Consider the following 16,502-nt stretch of genomic DNA (forward strand, 5'->3'; position numbering starts at 1 on the left):
TTACCTTCAAGACCTCTTCATCAGCTTTCTCCTCGTCAGCTAGCAAAATACCGAGCTCAGCTTCGATGTCTTGGATCTCCCCTCTAGAGATCTCCTCAACCAACATACGGTTAGCCCTAATCTCAGCAGCTCGGATCTTGGCCGGAGCTAGCTTCTCCCTTTCCTCGAAGTGAACCTTCACTTCCTCAATCAGTGGACGGAGAGTTCGCCTCATTGGTTACCTCTCCTCCCTCCGCACTCTTTCAATCTCGCAGCTGTTGCCAGCCTCTAGAAGTTGGTTGTGGAGTTTGATCTCGTGCAGTTTATTCTTAGCTGCTTTTTCATTTTCCGTGGCCTCATAGTAGAGATCGCCCGCCTTCTTCAATTTCCCTCGGAGGTCGTTGTTGGCAACCCCAAGGTCCAGCACCTCCACCTCAGCCTTCTTCATCCGAGCTTGGATCTGTTCGGCTTTCTCCACGGTTTTAGCATTTACGGCCTCCAATCTGGTGAACTCTGCCACCTGGGCTTCAAGGTCAGCCACTCTTCCTGAAGACCATTCACTTATAGAGGTCGATGGGGAAGCACACAGCTGCTCCTCATAAGACGCCACCTAGTTGTTAAAGTCGATAATCATCTGAGAGAGGCGGCTTGTTAGTCAAAACATAAAATAAAAAAAAATAAAAAAAAAAATTTCACTGAGCTCGCCGACTTTATCCGCGAAATGGAAGAAGTTCGCACGGTTGACCTCGGACATATCGGCAAAAGCTGGAACCCGAACTCCAGGTCGGGTGTAGCTTCTCATTAGGTCGGCTGGAGAAGCAGGAGGAGCTGCACAACATGAACAACGTTATTCCACTTTAAACGTGTAAAAACAAAAAATATAGTATCCCCCGGGTCACGCTTACCTCGAGGAGAATGACGCTGTTCCTTCGGAGGTAGCTTCCCAGAGGAACCTCAAGACTCCTTGCCTCATCCCTCGAGCTGGATCTACCCCGCTCATCCCCTGACAAACTAGTCCGGGCTCAGGTTTTCTCGCGAGAAGAAGAAGAAAACTCAGGTTCCTTCCTTTTTTTTTAATGGCTCGGTTCGCTACGAGCTCACTTTAGTAGGGCCCTTGTTTAATGTCGGAGGAGGAACCTCAGTTTCCTGAGGTTCGTTGCTGGGATTAGCAATGACAATCATGGGGGTTCGAAAGGATCAGCATGGGGTACGGAAGCCTCGTTCACTTCAGGGGCAGAAGAGTCGGCATTCTTAGCAGGAATGCGAGCTTTTCCTTCAGGAAGGGCAGCAGACATTTGCCTCTTTGCTTCCTTCTCAGCATTCTCGAGCTCTTTCTTGAAAGCTCTTTCTTCCCTATAGCCCATTGAGGAAGTATCGGAAACAGGGGGAGGGACAGAGCAAACGAGAGAACGTCTCCTGAGCCTAGCTCCGGACTCTCTAATTCTCTCGCACGAAAAAGAGTCCCAGGCAATTTGACCTTGGCTACAGAACCGCGAAAAGAACTCCGCGAATGTGGGAGAAAGCAAACCTCGCTCAAAGTGGGCTGAAACAAAAACAATAAAGTGGTAAGAAGCAAAAACTAAAAACTAGTCGGTACCTAACGAAGTACACCACGCTACCAATTTTCGAAGTCCACTTCGACACGTGCGAGCTCGAGAGGTGTCCGAAGGTGAGCTCATTAAACGAAAAGAAGAAGAATGACTTGCGCCATTTCTCATCCTTTTCGGGGAGGTCGTCGAATACCTTCAGCCTGGAGAGAGGGCTTACGTAAAGAGTACCCTTGGTGTGACCCGTTTTCACGGTGTAAATGTGAAGAAAATCAGCTACGGACAGTTGGTAATCGAACTCTTCCCCCAGAGTCTTAAGACATAGAACGGTCCGGACAAAATTCGGGCACATCTGGGGTAGCGCGAAGCCCAACTCAAACATCATCCGCAGGATGAGCTCGGGAAGGGGAATGATAGTCCGCACGCAGAGAAAAAGAGATCTCGAACGCGGAGCAGTAGCCTGGAGGTGGGTTTTCCGGAGACTCGTGAGCTTCCGGGAATCGAATCTTAATCTCCGGAGGAATTCCGGTGGATCCCCTAATCTCGGCCATGTCATTCGCAGAGAGAATCGACAGTTGATGAGGACCGAAAGCGCTGGGAATTAGAGGTTTTGTGACTTTACTCGGCGTCGATTTCGGAGGCGACATGCTTTTCGAACAAAAATAGAGAAAATTAATCTAAAGAGGAAAGAATTGAAGAACTTTCCGGCGAGTAACGAAGAACAAAGCAGAGCAAAACGAAAAGAGCAAAGCAAGACACAGAGAGCAAATAACAAATTTTCAGAATAATCGAGAAAGAAGTTGAGAGGTTACCTTTATACACGGAACCGAGAGGAAGTAATGATGGCCTGGGAAAACGAGAAGTCCCGGTTCATTTTTTCTCTCTTATAGCGTGTTAAGCCTCATAGTGGGCCCCAGAGCTTGTTCGGGAAGGCAAATCTCATCATTACCACGATCAAATTATGAGATATGGGGGGGATATTCAGTTTCCCAAAACCAATCGATTGAAGATCAAAAGTCCCCCGAGCTAATCAGCTCGGAGGACTTGGGGGGCAACTGTTGTAACCACGATTGTTCACCTCGGGTTAACGGACTAAGGCCCAGACCAAACAATCAAAATGGGCCAAGGCCATGATTCGGATCGGCCCACTAGGCCCGATAGAAGGTTTGGAGCGGAGAGAAGTATCCCTCGAGTCAGTTTGCAGTTCGGACTCGGCCAAAGATTCCCGCAATTAATCGAATTGATTAGGACGCGAGGATTACGCAGTTATTTGATTTGGCATTGATTGTAATAGACTGATATAAATACGAAAGAATGGGGACTATAAGGGGGATGGAAAAACTTTCTCTTAAGCAATAATACTCATTCTATTTCACAGCCTTTTATCTCTAAATTCAGTTTGGAATTATAACGGTGGTAAATTCCTCCGTTCAGAAACACTTCGGAAGGAGAATTCGGTTTCAGTTCTCACAGTTATGTTATGTCTGTGAAAATTAAGAACCTAGTGAAAACCTAAACATAATAAAACGGACACAACCCTATAAAAACTCTGACCCTAATTAATATAGAAAACTATATATTATATAAGATACATAATATATATATATATATATATTCTCATTTTTTAATTTTAGGTAATATATATGACAATGATTATTATCGTAATACAATATATATATATATATGTATACCAATGATTCATACAATATATATATATATATATACCAATTATTCATATTTTCCTTTCATTTTTGATCAACACCAATGATTCATATGTGAATTTCACTCACTACAAGAAAACAGGTGGTTAGCGACTACATTATTAGTCGCTTTGTAGTCGTAAAAACTGTGTTTACGACCAAATAGCGACTAACTCAAACAGTCGGAGATCGAGAGTCACTAATTAATGTAGTCGTATTTTTAGTCGCCTTTTAGCGACTACTGTACGACCAAAAGATGTAGTCGTTATATGGTCATGAAGTAGTCGTCTCGTAGTCGTTAAAATAGTGTCTGTTTTACGACTATAGTGTAATTAATTAGTAACTGAGTGTTTATAGTTGCTATATAGTCACTTACCGTAGTGACTATATAGAAACTACATTAGGACTATTTGGCAAACTGATTTTGATTTCAGAATCTGTATGTTACGACTATTTAGCCACTGATGTTGATTTCATAATTTGAATGTTTCATATACTAATTTCCCATTATCCTCTTCTTTTCATTCCCAGTATCCTCTTCTTTTAATTCTTGTAAACCAATTTTAATTGAAAGATTCAAATTTGGAAAGACATAATATTGAAATACACGGTACATGTTCAAGTTACAGAAATCAAAAAAGGTCCTAAACACAATCTGAAAGTGGCAATGAGTTCATACAAAAGAGAGAGAGATAAAGTTCATCCGAGTAGAGTGAGATACAAAAGAGCGAGAGATAGAGTTCATCCGAGTAGAGTGAGATAGAGTTCATCCAAAAAGAGTTAAGACATAGAAGAAACCTATTAAGCAGCGGTTGATGGAGTTGGAGTTGGATCATCTTGGGAAGAGGTTCTGTGGTTGTCTGTTTGCTTGCAACGAAATTCTCAAACCGCGGATCACATTCCCTCAGAAACTCCTCGACGATTGAGAAATGGTCAATCTTGTCCTTCTGGGCAGCAATAACTTTGGATTGCTCAGCTTCACGCACAGTTGTTTCTGCATCACGCCTCTGCAGTTGAGCAGCCTGTTCTTCAATCATGCGTTGAGCTTCCTTCAACTGTTCTTGGAGAGCCACAAAAGTAGAAGAGCCACATGCTTGCTTATGCTTTCCATTGACAAGGCAGTCCTTGAGGCTTCCAACTCCATAAGGTGTTCCTCTTGTATCTTTCTCAGTGGTCTTGAAAATAAGAAAAAAGTTAAGATTAGTGGATGACAAATTAAACTACAAGACTATAAATGTGTGTTGGTTTTTTAAAAAAGTTACCTCAAAGAAAATTTCTGTATATTCTTCTGTTGTGAGGTCCCGTGGCCGTGATTCTCCATCTGACACAGCAAAAGACTCTGCCTCGAGCTGAGACAACCTCTCTTGAACAGTCTTCTCATAAGTTTCTGCAATCTTCTCTGCCTTCCGATCAACATATGTACCATCAGGCTTTGTATGTGCCTTGATAAAAACCTCACCAAGTCGGACTTCTCTTCCCAATTCCTCAACCTGCAATGTTAGCAAAGAAACAGAGATTAACAAAAAAAAAATAACAGCTATGTAAGAATTGAAAGTGGCAAAAATAACAGCTACTTAACCATTTCATCTTGAAGTTGTGGATACGACTTTAGCCCTGAGAGGTGGACGTGAGGACCTAGGCACTACAAGAAAAGTGAGTATTAATAGCATTGAAAGATAGCGTTTTTATTTTTTCCGCAATAAATGAGTGAGACGCTACTTTTTTATAACGTTTACGAATTGGCTATGCTATTAAAAGTGTAAGGGTATAAAAAGTATGATTTTAATTTTGTTTTTTTACTCTGTCTTTATCTTTTATTGCATGTGACATATCTATAGTGTTATCTTATGTTTTAAGCGGAATTTTTTTTGTTGTCCGCGTGTTAAAAATTTAGTCAAAAAAACATAAAAGAACGAAACTTTTAACCAAAAAAATTAAAAAAATACTTAGCCAAAAAAACCTTCTTTGGATCTTCCCTCCTGCCTTTCACTCTCTCTGTATGTGATACATGTCTTTGGCCCTGTTCGGGAACCGAGTCACGGCGACCCAAAAACAGCTTACTTTTCTTTCAATTATTCATCATCTTTCCTTTTCTCCCGTCGCTGCGACTTAAATCTCAAGATTTCGGAGTCGCCAGATTAATTAACGACACCACCCATACTTTAAATTAGAAATAGCGACTGTCGCTGATTTTGAATCCTATAGATTCAGCTCTGGGAAGAAGACGATGAATAGAATAATTATCAACATAAAAAAATAAATTTTAATTAGAAATTTGCAGAATTTACATTTTAATCCATCAAATTGCTCATATTTACAATATATAGTTGTAAAGAAGACAGTCGCTAGGTGGAGTCGCGCGACAGCAAAAAGAACAGGGCCATACTAGCCGTGATAATATAACAAAGTCTTCGCCATGTTGTTGTCGTCGTTGGCCTTCTGATTCCAATTTCCAAGGTATATTTGAAGTTTAGGTAGAATTTTTGTTTCTGGGTTTGTAACGATTTAGGGTTCTTCCATGTGACCCCTTTTCGATTACTTTTCTCTTGTATCGATTTAGGGTTTTTATTAGGTGTCTAATCTTCTTCTTCCTCTTCTTCTTCTTCTGGGCTTTCGCTGGATCCCAAAATCAAACAAAGCAAACCCTAGATGATCAATTGGAGAGGAAGACGGCAGCTCTTTCGTCGGCATTCTTTCCACCAGCGGTGACTAAACTTTCATAGATCTCTTCATCTCTGGAACATTTTGTTCGTCTTCTCTCTCTTTTTCTTTGGTTTCGTGATCTATTTTATAGCTCTATCTCTGTATTTCTCAGCTCTATCTTGGAGCACTGCTTCGTCTCTGTGTTTTGTTGGCTCCTTTTTGGTGTTTCTCTGTCTCTGATTATTTCTTTGGTTGTATCTAATAACCCCTTTTCGATTTTCTCGTGTTGAACTTCTCTGGTTCTGAGTCACCGGAGAGAGTCGATTTCTTTGGTTGTATCGAGCTCCATTTATCATCACTGATGATCTGAAGGTGGCATTGAATTCTATGGGTCTTGTTCTTAACGTCCTCAATGACCTTGGCTATGCTGGTTTTGACAAGCTGCAAGAAATGGTCATTGATGTTGGTTTTGAAGAGGTACTTTGTCTATCTTTTTTATTATTTTGTACTTTGCTTAATTACTACTTTGTGATTTAGTCTTTAATCTTATGTGTATTGTTTTAAAACGCGGGTGCTAACTTTGTTAGGGTGTATGTTTACTTCAGAGTCTCCCTTGACAGACACATTCCTGAGGAAAAATTGTATGTCCAAGAAGCATAAAATGTTCACACCACTCGTGCAAGAAATGAAAGTTGCAGGAAATGCAGATGAGCTCATATCTTTGAAAGTTTACGTTAGAAAGACAGACAGGTTGATTCTTTATGCTGAGTGCAGAGAAGATTTTGTTGATTTTCTTTTCACTTTTCTTGCCATCCCGCTTGAGTTTGCTTGGGAGTTTTCTGTTGACAGTATGAATATGGGCTGCGTTGGTAATCTCTGCAGAAGCGTGAAAGATTTGTGCTTTGAGAAGCAGAAAGAAGCCACTGATTCTTGTCTCTCAACAAGAGTAGCTGTCCTGTGTCAGGTGCCAAAAGGGTGTTCTCTTATGCCATTAACGAGTCTAACAAATGGGTATTCTCTCCTGGATCCACTACTGCTACTGCTGATGCTGGTTCCGGTTATGGTCCTGGTAGCTCTGTCGTGAAAGATGGTAAGTCGACAACCTTCTGTGCCGATTAAGGAGAAGAAGAGCTCTGCAACAGCTCCAGCTTCAATGTAAGTTTCTTTTTTTTTTGTTTTTTTTTTTTGCTCTGTTTAAGATCTTTCTCAGATATTGAAAAACCAAAAAAAAGCTTTTGTAAAGATGGTGTTTGTTTTTGAGTTGACCAGAACAAGAACCTTGCTTGCATGTGAAAGTAAGTATGGAAGGTGCTCCTTACTTGAGAAAAATCGATCTCAAGACTTACAAGAGCTACCTTGAGCTCTCTTCAGCTCTTGAGAAGATGTTTAGCTGCTTCACCATCGGTAACGTTTTCTAGTCTCTCCTTCACTGAGATAAATATTGTGGTTGAGTTAGTGTGTAACTGTTTTTTTTTTGGGTGTTCTTTGGTTTTTTTTCAGGTCAGTTTGGGTCTCATGGAGGGTGTGGGAGAGATGGGTTAAACGAGACTCTCGCTTGACTGATCTCTTGCGTGGTTCTGGGAGTAAGTCTTTGATTGCTATTTTTAAGAAACTTCTAAGATCGAATCTCAACAGCTTGATTGTTTATTGTTGTACATTAACATCTACTACTAATGTACTATATCATATCTAATGATCTTAGCACAGTTCTAGCTTAACAGAAGAATATAGTTCAGTGAAGCTCTCTTACTTTCATTTTTCTGTGCAGAGTGTTTATATGCTCGTGTAAGAACCAAAAAATCATGAAGAGCTCGGAATCTATCGGTTTAGGTCAGTCTTCATTTCTAAATCTTCTAGGTTTACTCAGATCAATATGTTCTACATCCTTGTGGTCTGTTTAAGTTGTATTAGGTGATTATTTCTTTGATTCATTGTGGTTATCTTTTAACAATCTGCTGTTTCCATTGACTTTGTTATTGACTCTGATAAGCTTTGTCTCAGGTAGGTCTCCGATTCTGGGACCCTGTGTTTGTAAGCGTTTATTAGTTCGCTCCAAGGTAAAACAACGATGATGAAGCTAAGAGTTTTGAAGATCTTTTTAGTTTATGTTTGGTCACAGAATGGCTTTGTGTTTCTTTTAGGTGTTGTGTTAAGTAGTTCTTTGGTTTAAGCTTGTATCAGATTTTGTAATACATTTGATCATATAATTCTTTCCGTTATAGAATTTGTGTTTATCAGATTTCAAATTTTGATTTAATAAACAAAAATTAAATTGTAAATTATGATTATTGTAGCATTATGATAATATACATTATAAAATGATAACAACAAAAAAATGCTATTATAAACTTAAATATTGCAAAGAAAAAGCGTTATTATATAATTTTATATTGCATATAAAACAGCGTTATGTTAAATCACTTAAATTATAGCGTTTGGAAAAAACGTTATCTAAAGTCTTGTACTTTTTATAACGGGGCGTATAGACAACGTCCGTAAGAGCGCTATCGAATCCTACCATAGCGGATATGCCGCGCTATTAATATTCACTTTTCTTGTAGTGAGACCGTTACGGTCAGACATACGGGCATCAGAGTAGGTTTTACTCCTTTGTTGTGCTTCTTCAGTGTCCCAGTAATCCTTCATCGTAATCCAGAGAGTGTTGCCAATCAAGTTTGGTTGAACTCGACTAGTCCTCACAGTGCTAACCATGTCTTTGATCCGGTTTTGATAGATTCCCTCAAAGTAAGCTTGAACAGTCCCGGTTATCAAAAGATCCCAAGTGTGGGTTTTCTAGAAAAAAAAAGGAGCTATTGTGAGTGAAAAGAAGACATGTAAAGCTATGTATGAAGGCTATGTATGAAAGCTATGTAAAAAGGACCTATCCTTACCACGAACTCAAGGAAGTATCTCTCTTGTTTGTCCCGCGGCACACATGTCCAGTTGTAGAAGGGACCTTCAAATTTGTTTTGAAGAATTTTAGTAATCTTCCGAACAAGTTTCAATCCTTTGTCACGAGTAAACCTCCATACACATGAACCAATAAAATAAGTAAGCAGGTTACTTAGAATCAAATAATAGACAAACCAACAAAAATGAGATCAATACAAGACAAGACCACAGTCATTGCTATTCGCACAAGACAAGACCACAATCATTGCTATTCGCAGAGGACAAGACCACAAACATTGCTATTCGCACAAGACAAGACCACAATCATTGCTATTCGCACAAGCCAAGACCACAAACATTGCTATTCGCACAAGACAAGACCACAATCATTGCTATTCGCACAAGACAAGACCACAATCATTTATATTCGCACAAGACAAGACCACAATCATTGTTATTCGCATGTGAAGATGAAAATCATACCATTGGGTGTTCGGTACGGGTGTGAGAGAGAGGACGGTGGTGAACTTATCCCTGTCTGGAACCACAAGCAGTGAATTTAGAGCACGCAACATGTCCGCCTGTAGTTCGGGCAACACTGGAGAAGATTCTTCTTCGAAGTTATTCCCTTGAGACGACGGATGCGATGGATGCTCCTGACTTCTGGCCTGACTTCTCGCCTGACTTCTCACCTGACTTTGAGAGGGTCGAACTGGAGAAGGCGGAGAGACATCCCAACTTCTGGCCTGAGTCCGTGGATTGAAGTGGACTTCTTCTGAAGGAGTCTGGTGTAGCTCGGGTGGAGGTGGTGGTGGATGTGTAGATGAGTTATGAAAAAAGTTGTTGCGGCGGAGGATAGTTCTGGATCTGGGCTGATGACTGCCGTTGCAAACCGCCGAGTTGTTCTTCAGGCGTCTGCAGAGGAGGAGGTTCTTGTCCCGCCGGCATGAAGTTGTACCGACTGGGCAGAGTATTAGGCCATCGATTTGGTGTTGCCCCCATCGCTCTCTAAGTAACGTTAGGAGCAACCTTCCTCTTCTTCCCTTGATTCGGCATCTTGTTGGTGATTGAGACTGATAGATTCGAAGAGAAAAATAACGAGAGAGGTAAGGAGAGAGGTTTCGAGAGAGTAGGGTTTGAGAGAGAGTTACGAGAGAGGCGATAGAGTTCGAGAGGGTTATTGTCTCGTGAGATTAGGGTTTTTAGGTTAGTTAGTGGGTTAATGGGTTTTTAGGTTAGTTGGTGGGTTTGGGCCTTAATTAGTTTGGGTCTTAATTAGTTTAGTAATTAGTAATTAGTTTAGGTTTTACAAATTATAATAATCAAATCAATTTATTATTTTTCTAAAAATTATATTACAAATTTAAATTATTTTAGTAATTAATCCTTAATGAAAATTAATTTAAATTACAGATTATAAATATAATTTATTTAAATATTGAAACAAAAAAAGAAATAAGGAAAAGATTCTATATATAACCTATATAGATGCCTTAAATAGAGCATATTCATAAGTCCAAATCCTAATAGATGCATTATGCAAATATTGTTTATGAATAAAAGTAAGAAAATGATAGGCTTCTTAAAACATATGTTTGTTTTTCTTCTTCTGTTTTGCCTTCTATTGCCGACAGGTTCTTTCGTATGATCGTTTAAATGCATCGAACGGATCTATTGTTCTTGCAAACACTACATGGACAGAGAAACTTACCGTCATTATTCTGAACTGTATCTTGGCTACTTGCAAACGATAAGAATTGGTCCAACCCCACTTCGAATTCTAATGAAAAATTTCCCGCCATTATATATGTATATATTGTGTTTTTTTTTAGAACTATATATATATATTTTTGGGAGAAAATAAAAGTTTTTATCCAGACAATTTTTTTTTTTTGATCAAGAATTTTCTTTTTTGGGGAAGGAAAGTGTGACAACCCGTCCCGTTGACCCCACTAGCCCACTGCTAGCTTGCCCCCATAGGCCCGAAGCTAGCCCTGCAGGGCATCGATCCTAACCCCTCACTGGGCAAATGGAACTATTCATCCAAATCCACAGTAGGTTATTGGTGCGCCAGGCGTTCCTCGAACCCTGGTCCCCACCCTTTAACAACCTTCCCACAGGACAAGTTGCCACCAATTGATCTGCAGCTCAATTGGTGGCAACTTGTCCTGTGGGAAGGTTGTTAAAGGGTGGGGACCAGGGTTCGAGGAACGCCTGGCGCACCAATAACCTACTGTGGATTTGGATGAATAGTTCCATTTGCCCAGTGAGGGGTTAGGATCGATGCCCTGCAGGGCCAGCTTGGGGTCCGTTTGGGCGGCTAGCAGTGAGGCTAGCGGGCTAGCAGTGAGGCTAGCGGGGTCCACGGGACGGGTTGTTACAGAAAGACACTTGTGTTGGAATGAAGAAGACAAATGGGTGCAATTTGTTTTTAAAGACTATACCTATGCCACTAATAGGCGACTACTTAATAACAGTTGGTTCACCAACCCCCACATGAAAAACACGTTTTTTTAACTGTTTTTATGACTATTTGGCGACTAAGGGGTGACTATTTAATGACTCGCCGAATGAGTCTCACAATAGTCGCTAATTTGACGACTATAGTATGACTATCAACTGTGGTCGATAAGGTAGTGATTCAGTAGCGACTAAATTACTGTAGTCACAACGTAGTCGCAAATTGGTCACTATGTGATCGTTATATTTGGCGACTACAAATGTAGTCGCTACTTGTAGTCGCTAATCGACTGTTTTCTTGTAGTGACTTATTAATCCAAAGAATAATAATAACCTCACTACTTCGATCTCTGTATATATTTTTACAAGTTATACAGTAATACACATACTTTATGCAATTTCCATTTTGAAATATAATAGTCAAAGAATATGTTGCATAGAATTGTTATTAAAAAAAAAAACATAAGGTTTATAGTGTATGTTAATATCTATATTAACATTTTTGAAGTACATTTTGTGTTATGCTCTTTAAGTTTTGCTTATTTAAATTTTTATTTATAACATTAACCCCTAAAAAGGTTCCATAAATAATATTGCAGAGAAATTCAAATACTAAACTTTCTTAAATCGACCAACATTTGTTACATTTATTGCCATAAAATCTTAACAATATCTATAAATTTCGATTTTTCCAAAAACAGCTCTACCCATTAAAGTTTTAATCCCATAAAATCACCAAAACTATCTTTAGAGATTTTGTTTGTATAGAATTTCTATAGAAATTTTTGCTTTACATATTTTGATTGTAAAATGTAGATTTAGTCATCTACTTTACTTGATTTGGGGTACTTAGAGGTTGATTCCTCAGATTTCTCAAATTATAATAAATAAAACTAAATAATTATCCCGTGGTGTTTCTATAAATTGAAGTACATTTGGTGTCCTTTAAGTTATACTTATTTACAAAGTTAATCCTTAAAAAATTGCACATATAAACATAATCAATTAGATTCCTAAAATGTCTCTACAAATTTGGTTTATAATTTCCTAAAACAGTTTATATATTAAGAAATTTATTACACTTAATAACATATGCCAAAAATATCCATACAATATTTTCTTCTTTTAAAAACTCTTATATTCAGTAATAACTATATTGTTTCATATGAACAATTAAAACTTTAATGGTTATTAATATGCTGATAAAAAATGCGAAAATAATTATTTCCGGGTTAAATCTAATAAATTCGAGTATTTATAATATAAATTAATATGTGGTATACTGCATAATAACTTTTATGGATATAATTCTTTCACGGGTTGAATCTAAATAACTTTAAACTTACGAATTAAATTTAAAAACACTAAAAATTTAAAAATATAATAATGTAAGAATAATTTTTTCACGGGTTAAATCTAAAAAGCAGTTGAAATTTCTATTTTTATAACCATAAGAAATTCGATACGGTACAAATGTACCATTAGTATAAATAAAACTAAATAATTGTCTCGTGTCTGCGGTATATAACTGATCAAATTTTATAATTAACAATTAAAATACAATTGTACAATCTTAAACACTAAACAAACAAAAAACTAAATTAACAAACAAATACAATTTTTTAAAATTTAATTTTTTTTTGTTGTAAAAATATTGTCCCGCGGTATACCGCGGATTAAAATCTAGTTGTGTAGTAAGATAATTTAAGTTTATGAAGGTTTATAAATTATTTGTTTCCTTTTGATCAGATTGAAAATATCCGACGAGCCATATCGATCATGGAAAAGACCACATCTTCCGCTAAAGAGATTAACTAATGACACAATAAATAAAGTGGTATCTTGTTTGTCTTGAAAAATTCAATGGATCCAAATTCAAAGACGTAAATGGTAAAACTAATGAGACTACTCGCATAAAATTATAACCAAGATATTAGTGTTTGTTTGCCTTAAATGGTTGACCATGCTACCAATATGGCAGAACAACTCGGTTCTTCTGGCAGAACTATCTTCTGACCATACAAGACTAAAGACTTCGACTCCAAAACCTCAAAGACAGACATTATTGCCGGAGAGAAAAAAAAAACTGATCATATTTGCCTTACAGCTTGCTGTTCTTGAGAATGTTTTCAAGATTTCAATATTCTTTTTTGGATTCTTTTAGTAATTTAGGAGTCACTCTTGAGTTTTAAATATGTGCTCTTAATCACTGATTGTTTGATTTTTTGCTCCTAATATATCCATCCTTGCCATAGGACAATATCTTGGATTGATAACACTCTGTCCACATCTTCACCCCTCTATCGAGACATTAACTTTGTTGACATCCCAATCTGAGTTTTGTTAGATAGTGGACTTCCAACTCAAAACCAATTGGCAATGAGTGTAGAGGCCCATATCTTATATATACTACTTAAGATCCTACTCAACTTCCAATGTGGGATATTGTATTCCTAATACGCCTCTTCGAGATGATGGCTTCTTTAGGCATCAATCTCGGTATGTTCGGGCATGAATCGGCGGGCCAACTATTGGGCCGGGTCAATTGTGGATTTTGTTGAGTATGTGCGGACCGGGCTCTGATACCATGTTAAATAGTGGACTTCCAACTCAAAATCAATTGGCAATGAGTGGAGAAGCCCATATCTTATATATACTACTTAAGATCCTACTCAACTTCCAATGTGGGATATTGTATCCCTAATATAAGTCTCAACCACTGAAAAATAAATATCCAAAAACAGCAACAACGAAGCCGCTCCACCAACACCGCCACAAGACAACCGCAACCAAGCATGAAGCATCCCAGATTTAGTTTCACTGTCCTATGCAACCTAGAGATGACACACCGTAGGAAGCAACACCAACACTGCAACTTGAGAAGAAACCATCTAAAGGCAGAACACCACGAAACCCAATATGAACATGAATAAATAAATACGCACATGAATTCCCATATTTTATTGCTTCATGCTATGAATATAATAACATGTAAATAAATTACTTACATTATAGTTGATGAAACACGAAAGTTAGTTTCTTATTTCACGATTGTTCCGCCTTTGATTATCTCGGAGGAGGAAATCGAACGTGCCGCTGAGATTATCTTCCACAATTTAACTGCGCTTGATTGAAGATTGAGGTCGAGAGCACAACAACTAATATGTTTATAGACAGACTTTGATGTGTCTTTTTAATAATCTTTACTTTTCATAATTAACCTCAACTCTACCGAATAACGGTAAATTTAAGATAAACTAGGTGATTTACCCGCACGCTTGTGCGGACAAGAACTGAATAGAAAAAAGAAAAAAAAATTAATTTAATTATTTAAAATGTTGAATTAAAATTTTTTTATATTTTAAAAGCTTGTTTAATTTTTTTTAATTTTTATATTAGTTCGTATGTTCAGACATAAATTATTTTTTTTGTAAGTTTCGTATTAAATATTTTGTTTTCATTTTTTAAAATAATAAAATGAATAGTTAATAAAATGTTTATTGATAGTATTACTCTACATATGCAAAATATAAATTAAAATTTAAAGTCCATTTTTAAAGTTTAATTGAAATTTTAAAGTTCATTTATAAAGTTTAAACCCAAATTGACCGTAACAAAGTTTTAAATGAGCCAAATACAATTGTTACGGTCAATTTTAATTACCTTGATATAATAATTTGGGACAATATAATATGTATTTTTTTTTACACCATTAAAATAATATTTTAAGCAACCCATAAATATACTTTCGTTTAGACCATTGTATTTGGTACTACAAACATTCAAAATTATACTAAAGTTTGCATATACAAAAAGTTCATTAAGCTACGGTAACTTCATTTCTGAGTCCATTCTTTATGACTGAGTCTCCGAGCTCTCACTTTGATGCTCCATTACATAGTTTATGTAATAACGTCCAGCAAACTCAGACCTATAAATATATTAAGTGTATGAAACAAAATTATTTTAACATCATACATAATCATATATAAAGTGTACAAAGTTATAATCAAATCTTACCAGTCCTTCGAACTGTGGTTTATAAAGATCTTCGAAGACGTCAATGTGTTTTCGATACATGGTGCACCTATAAACATTTGCAGAGAGAATATATTGGTTACCTTATGATGATTATATCAGAACTATTTTATGTTACATACCTTCATATTCTCCGACTTTCACAAACCGCATTACACAAGACTCAGGTTCGGATTTGTATATGAGATGGCACCTGTTTGATTGTCATTTAGACATGAATTCAGAAGCGTAGTTATCTTTGACACGACACTTCACAGTTTCATTCATAAATGTTTATCAAATTAATAAAAAATCTTAAAAGAGACAATTTTAAAACGTAACTGTCCTAAAGGTAGAGTAATGTCTTTTACCTGCAATTCAACAACGTGAAAACAAATTCATTACGTTTAATGGCACTCTGAGGTCTTCTTTTATCTTCCACATCTATACACCCACAAACATCTAATTTGGGGAAAAGATAGAATTTAGTTTTCCAAAGTGTTGCAAATCTACATTTTGTAAAAGTTTAATTCATACTTTTCTAAGGGAGGGGCCAATACACAAAGTTACAACAAATCCTATAAAGATTCTAGATTCCCAAACACAAAGTTACAATTAACTATACTCACAGATTGTACCATATCAATATTAACTGTGCTTCCACGATATATATCATCCAAATCCTCGAATCAAAAGTAATTCTTTGGACTCAATTGTTGGACCAACGTCATAGTAGTATCGTCCGTGAATTTAATTTGATAAGGATGATGAGTATTCCTCTCATTCAGAGTTGGTTTGATTACTTTGAAAGTTCTAATATCATATCAGTCACCATCATCAATATATTTTTGAAGTTTAGCGAGTGTATTTGGTAAAAATGTAGCTTCAATTGTGTTACCCTTCACAGTTTAATAACAATTGTGTAAGAATTCATATATATATATATATATATATATATAAGAACTGTTAAAATTTGAAATTTAAGTAATTTAAGTAAGAATGATGTTCAATTAACAACGCTAACCTCTACATCCACAAGAAGCAGTACTTTTTTTGTAAAGAACTCGTTGATACTCCAAGAATGTAAGACCTTGGCGTTTATACGCCAATTAGTTCTTCCAGGAAGAAGATCAGCAATTTTATCGAATCTCATGATTTTCTCAAATTAGGGTTTTCACCTTTTTGTTTCACACCTCTTTATTTTCACACTTTTTTGTTTTATATATATACAGAATTTTATGGACTTTGAAAGAAAAAAATTTGT

At 37.0% G+C, this 16,502-nt stretch overlaps 1 protein-coding gene, 1 long non-coding RNA gene and 1 pseudogene across 5 annotated transcripts; 2 read left to right on the forward strand and 1 right to left on the reverse strand.

Annotated features, from left to right (window-relative positions):
* Window positions 1–3,793: 3,793 nt before the first annotated feature.
* Window positions 3,794–5,056, reverse strand: LOC147938180 (uncharacterized). Its single transcript, XM_087465515.1, has 4 exons — window positions 5,027–5,056; window positions 4,806–4,868; window positions 4,489–4,716; window positions 3,794–4,401 (listed from the first exon to the last, which is right to left on the reverse strand). The coding sequence occupies exons 1-4, from the start codon at window positions 5,054–5,056 to the stop codon at window positions 3,871–3,873; spliced, it is 852 nt and encodes a 283-aa protein (XP_087321641.1). The 3' UTR covers window positions 3,794–3,870.
* Window positions 5,057–5,566: 510 nt separating this feature from the next.
* Window positions 5,567–7,277, forward strand: LOC147938181 (uncharacterized). 4 transcript variants are annotated; one of them, XR_015566827.1, is made up of 5 exons: window positions 5,567–5,683; window positions 5,787–6,346; window positions 6,457–6,619; window positions 6,719–7,024; window positions 7,139–7,277. It is a non-coding gene; the product is annotated as an uncharacterized LOC147938181 (long non-coding RNA). The 4 variants fall into 4 exon arrangements; XR_015566824.1 differs by having other exon boundaries at window positions 6,475–6,619; XR_015566826.1 differs by having other exon boundaries at window positions 6,475–6,619; window positions 6,752–7,024.
* Window positions 7,278–13,695: 6,418 nt separating this feature from the next.
* LOC147938182 (uncharacterized) lies at window positions 13,696–13,804 on the forward strand (annotated as a pseudogene).
* The last annotated feature ends 2,698 nt before the right edge of the window (window positions 13,805–16,502 follow it).

The sequence above is a fragment of the Camelina sativa genome, chromosome 9 (assembly GCF_030686135.1).
Source record: "Camelina sativa cultivar CO46 ecotype springtype chromosome 9, ASM3068613v1".
NCBI classification, from domain to species: domain Eukaryota; kingdom Viridiplantae; phylum Streptophyta; class Magnoliopsida; order Brassicales; family Brassicaceae; genus Camelina; species Camelina sativa.

What these genes read in the sequence shown, in the direction of transcription:
- LOC147938180 (XM_087465515.1), bottom strand. Translation starts at nt 5,056, where the DNA reads ATGTCACATGCAATAAAAGATAAAGACAGA. An exon ending in CAATAAAAGATAAAGACAGA is followed by an intron (nt 4,869 to 5,026) that starts GTAAAAAAACAA and finishes CTTTTCTTGTAG; the next exon opens with TGCCTAGGTCCTCACGTCCA. An exon ending in CACAACTTCAAGATGAAATG is followed by an intron (nt 4,717 to 4,805) that starts GTTAAGTAGCTG and finishes CTAACATTGCAG; the next exon opens with GTTGAGGAATTGGGAAGAGA.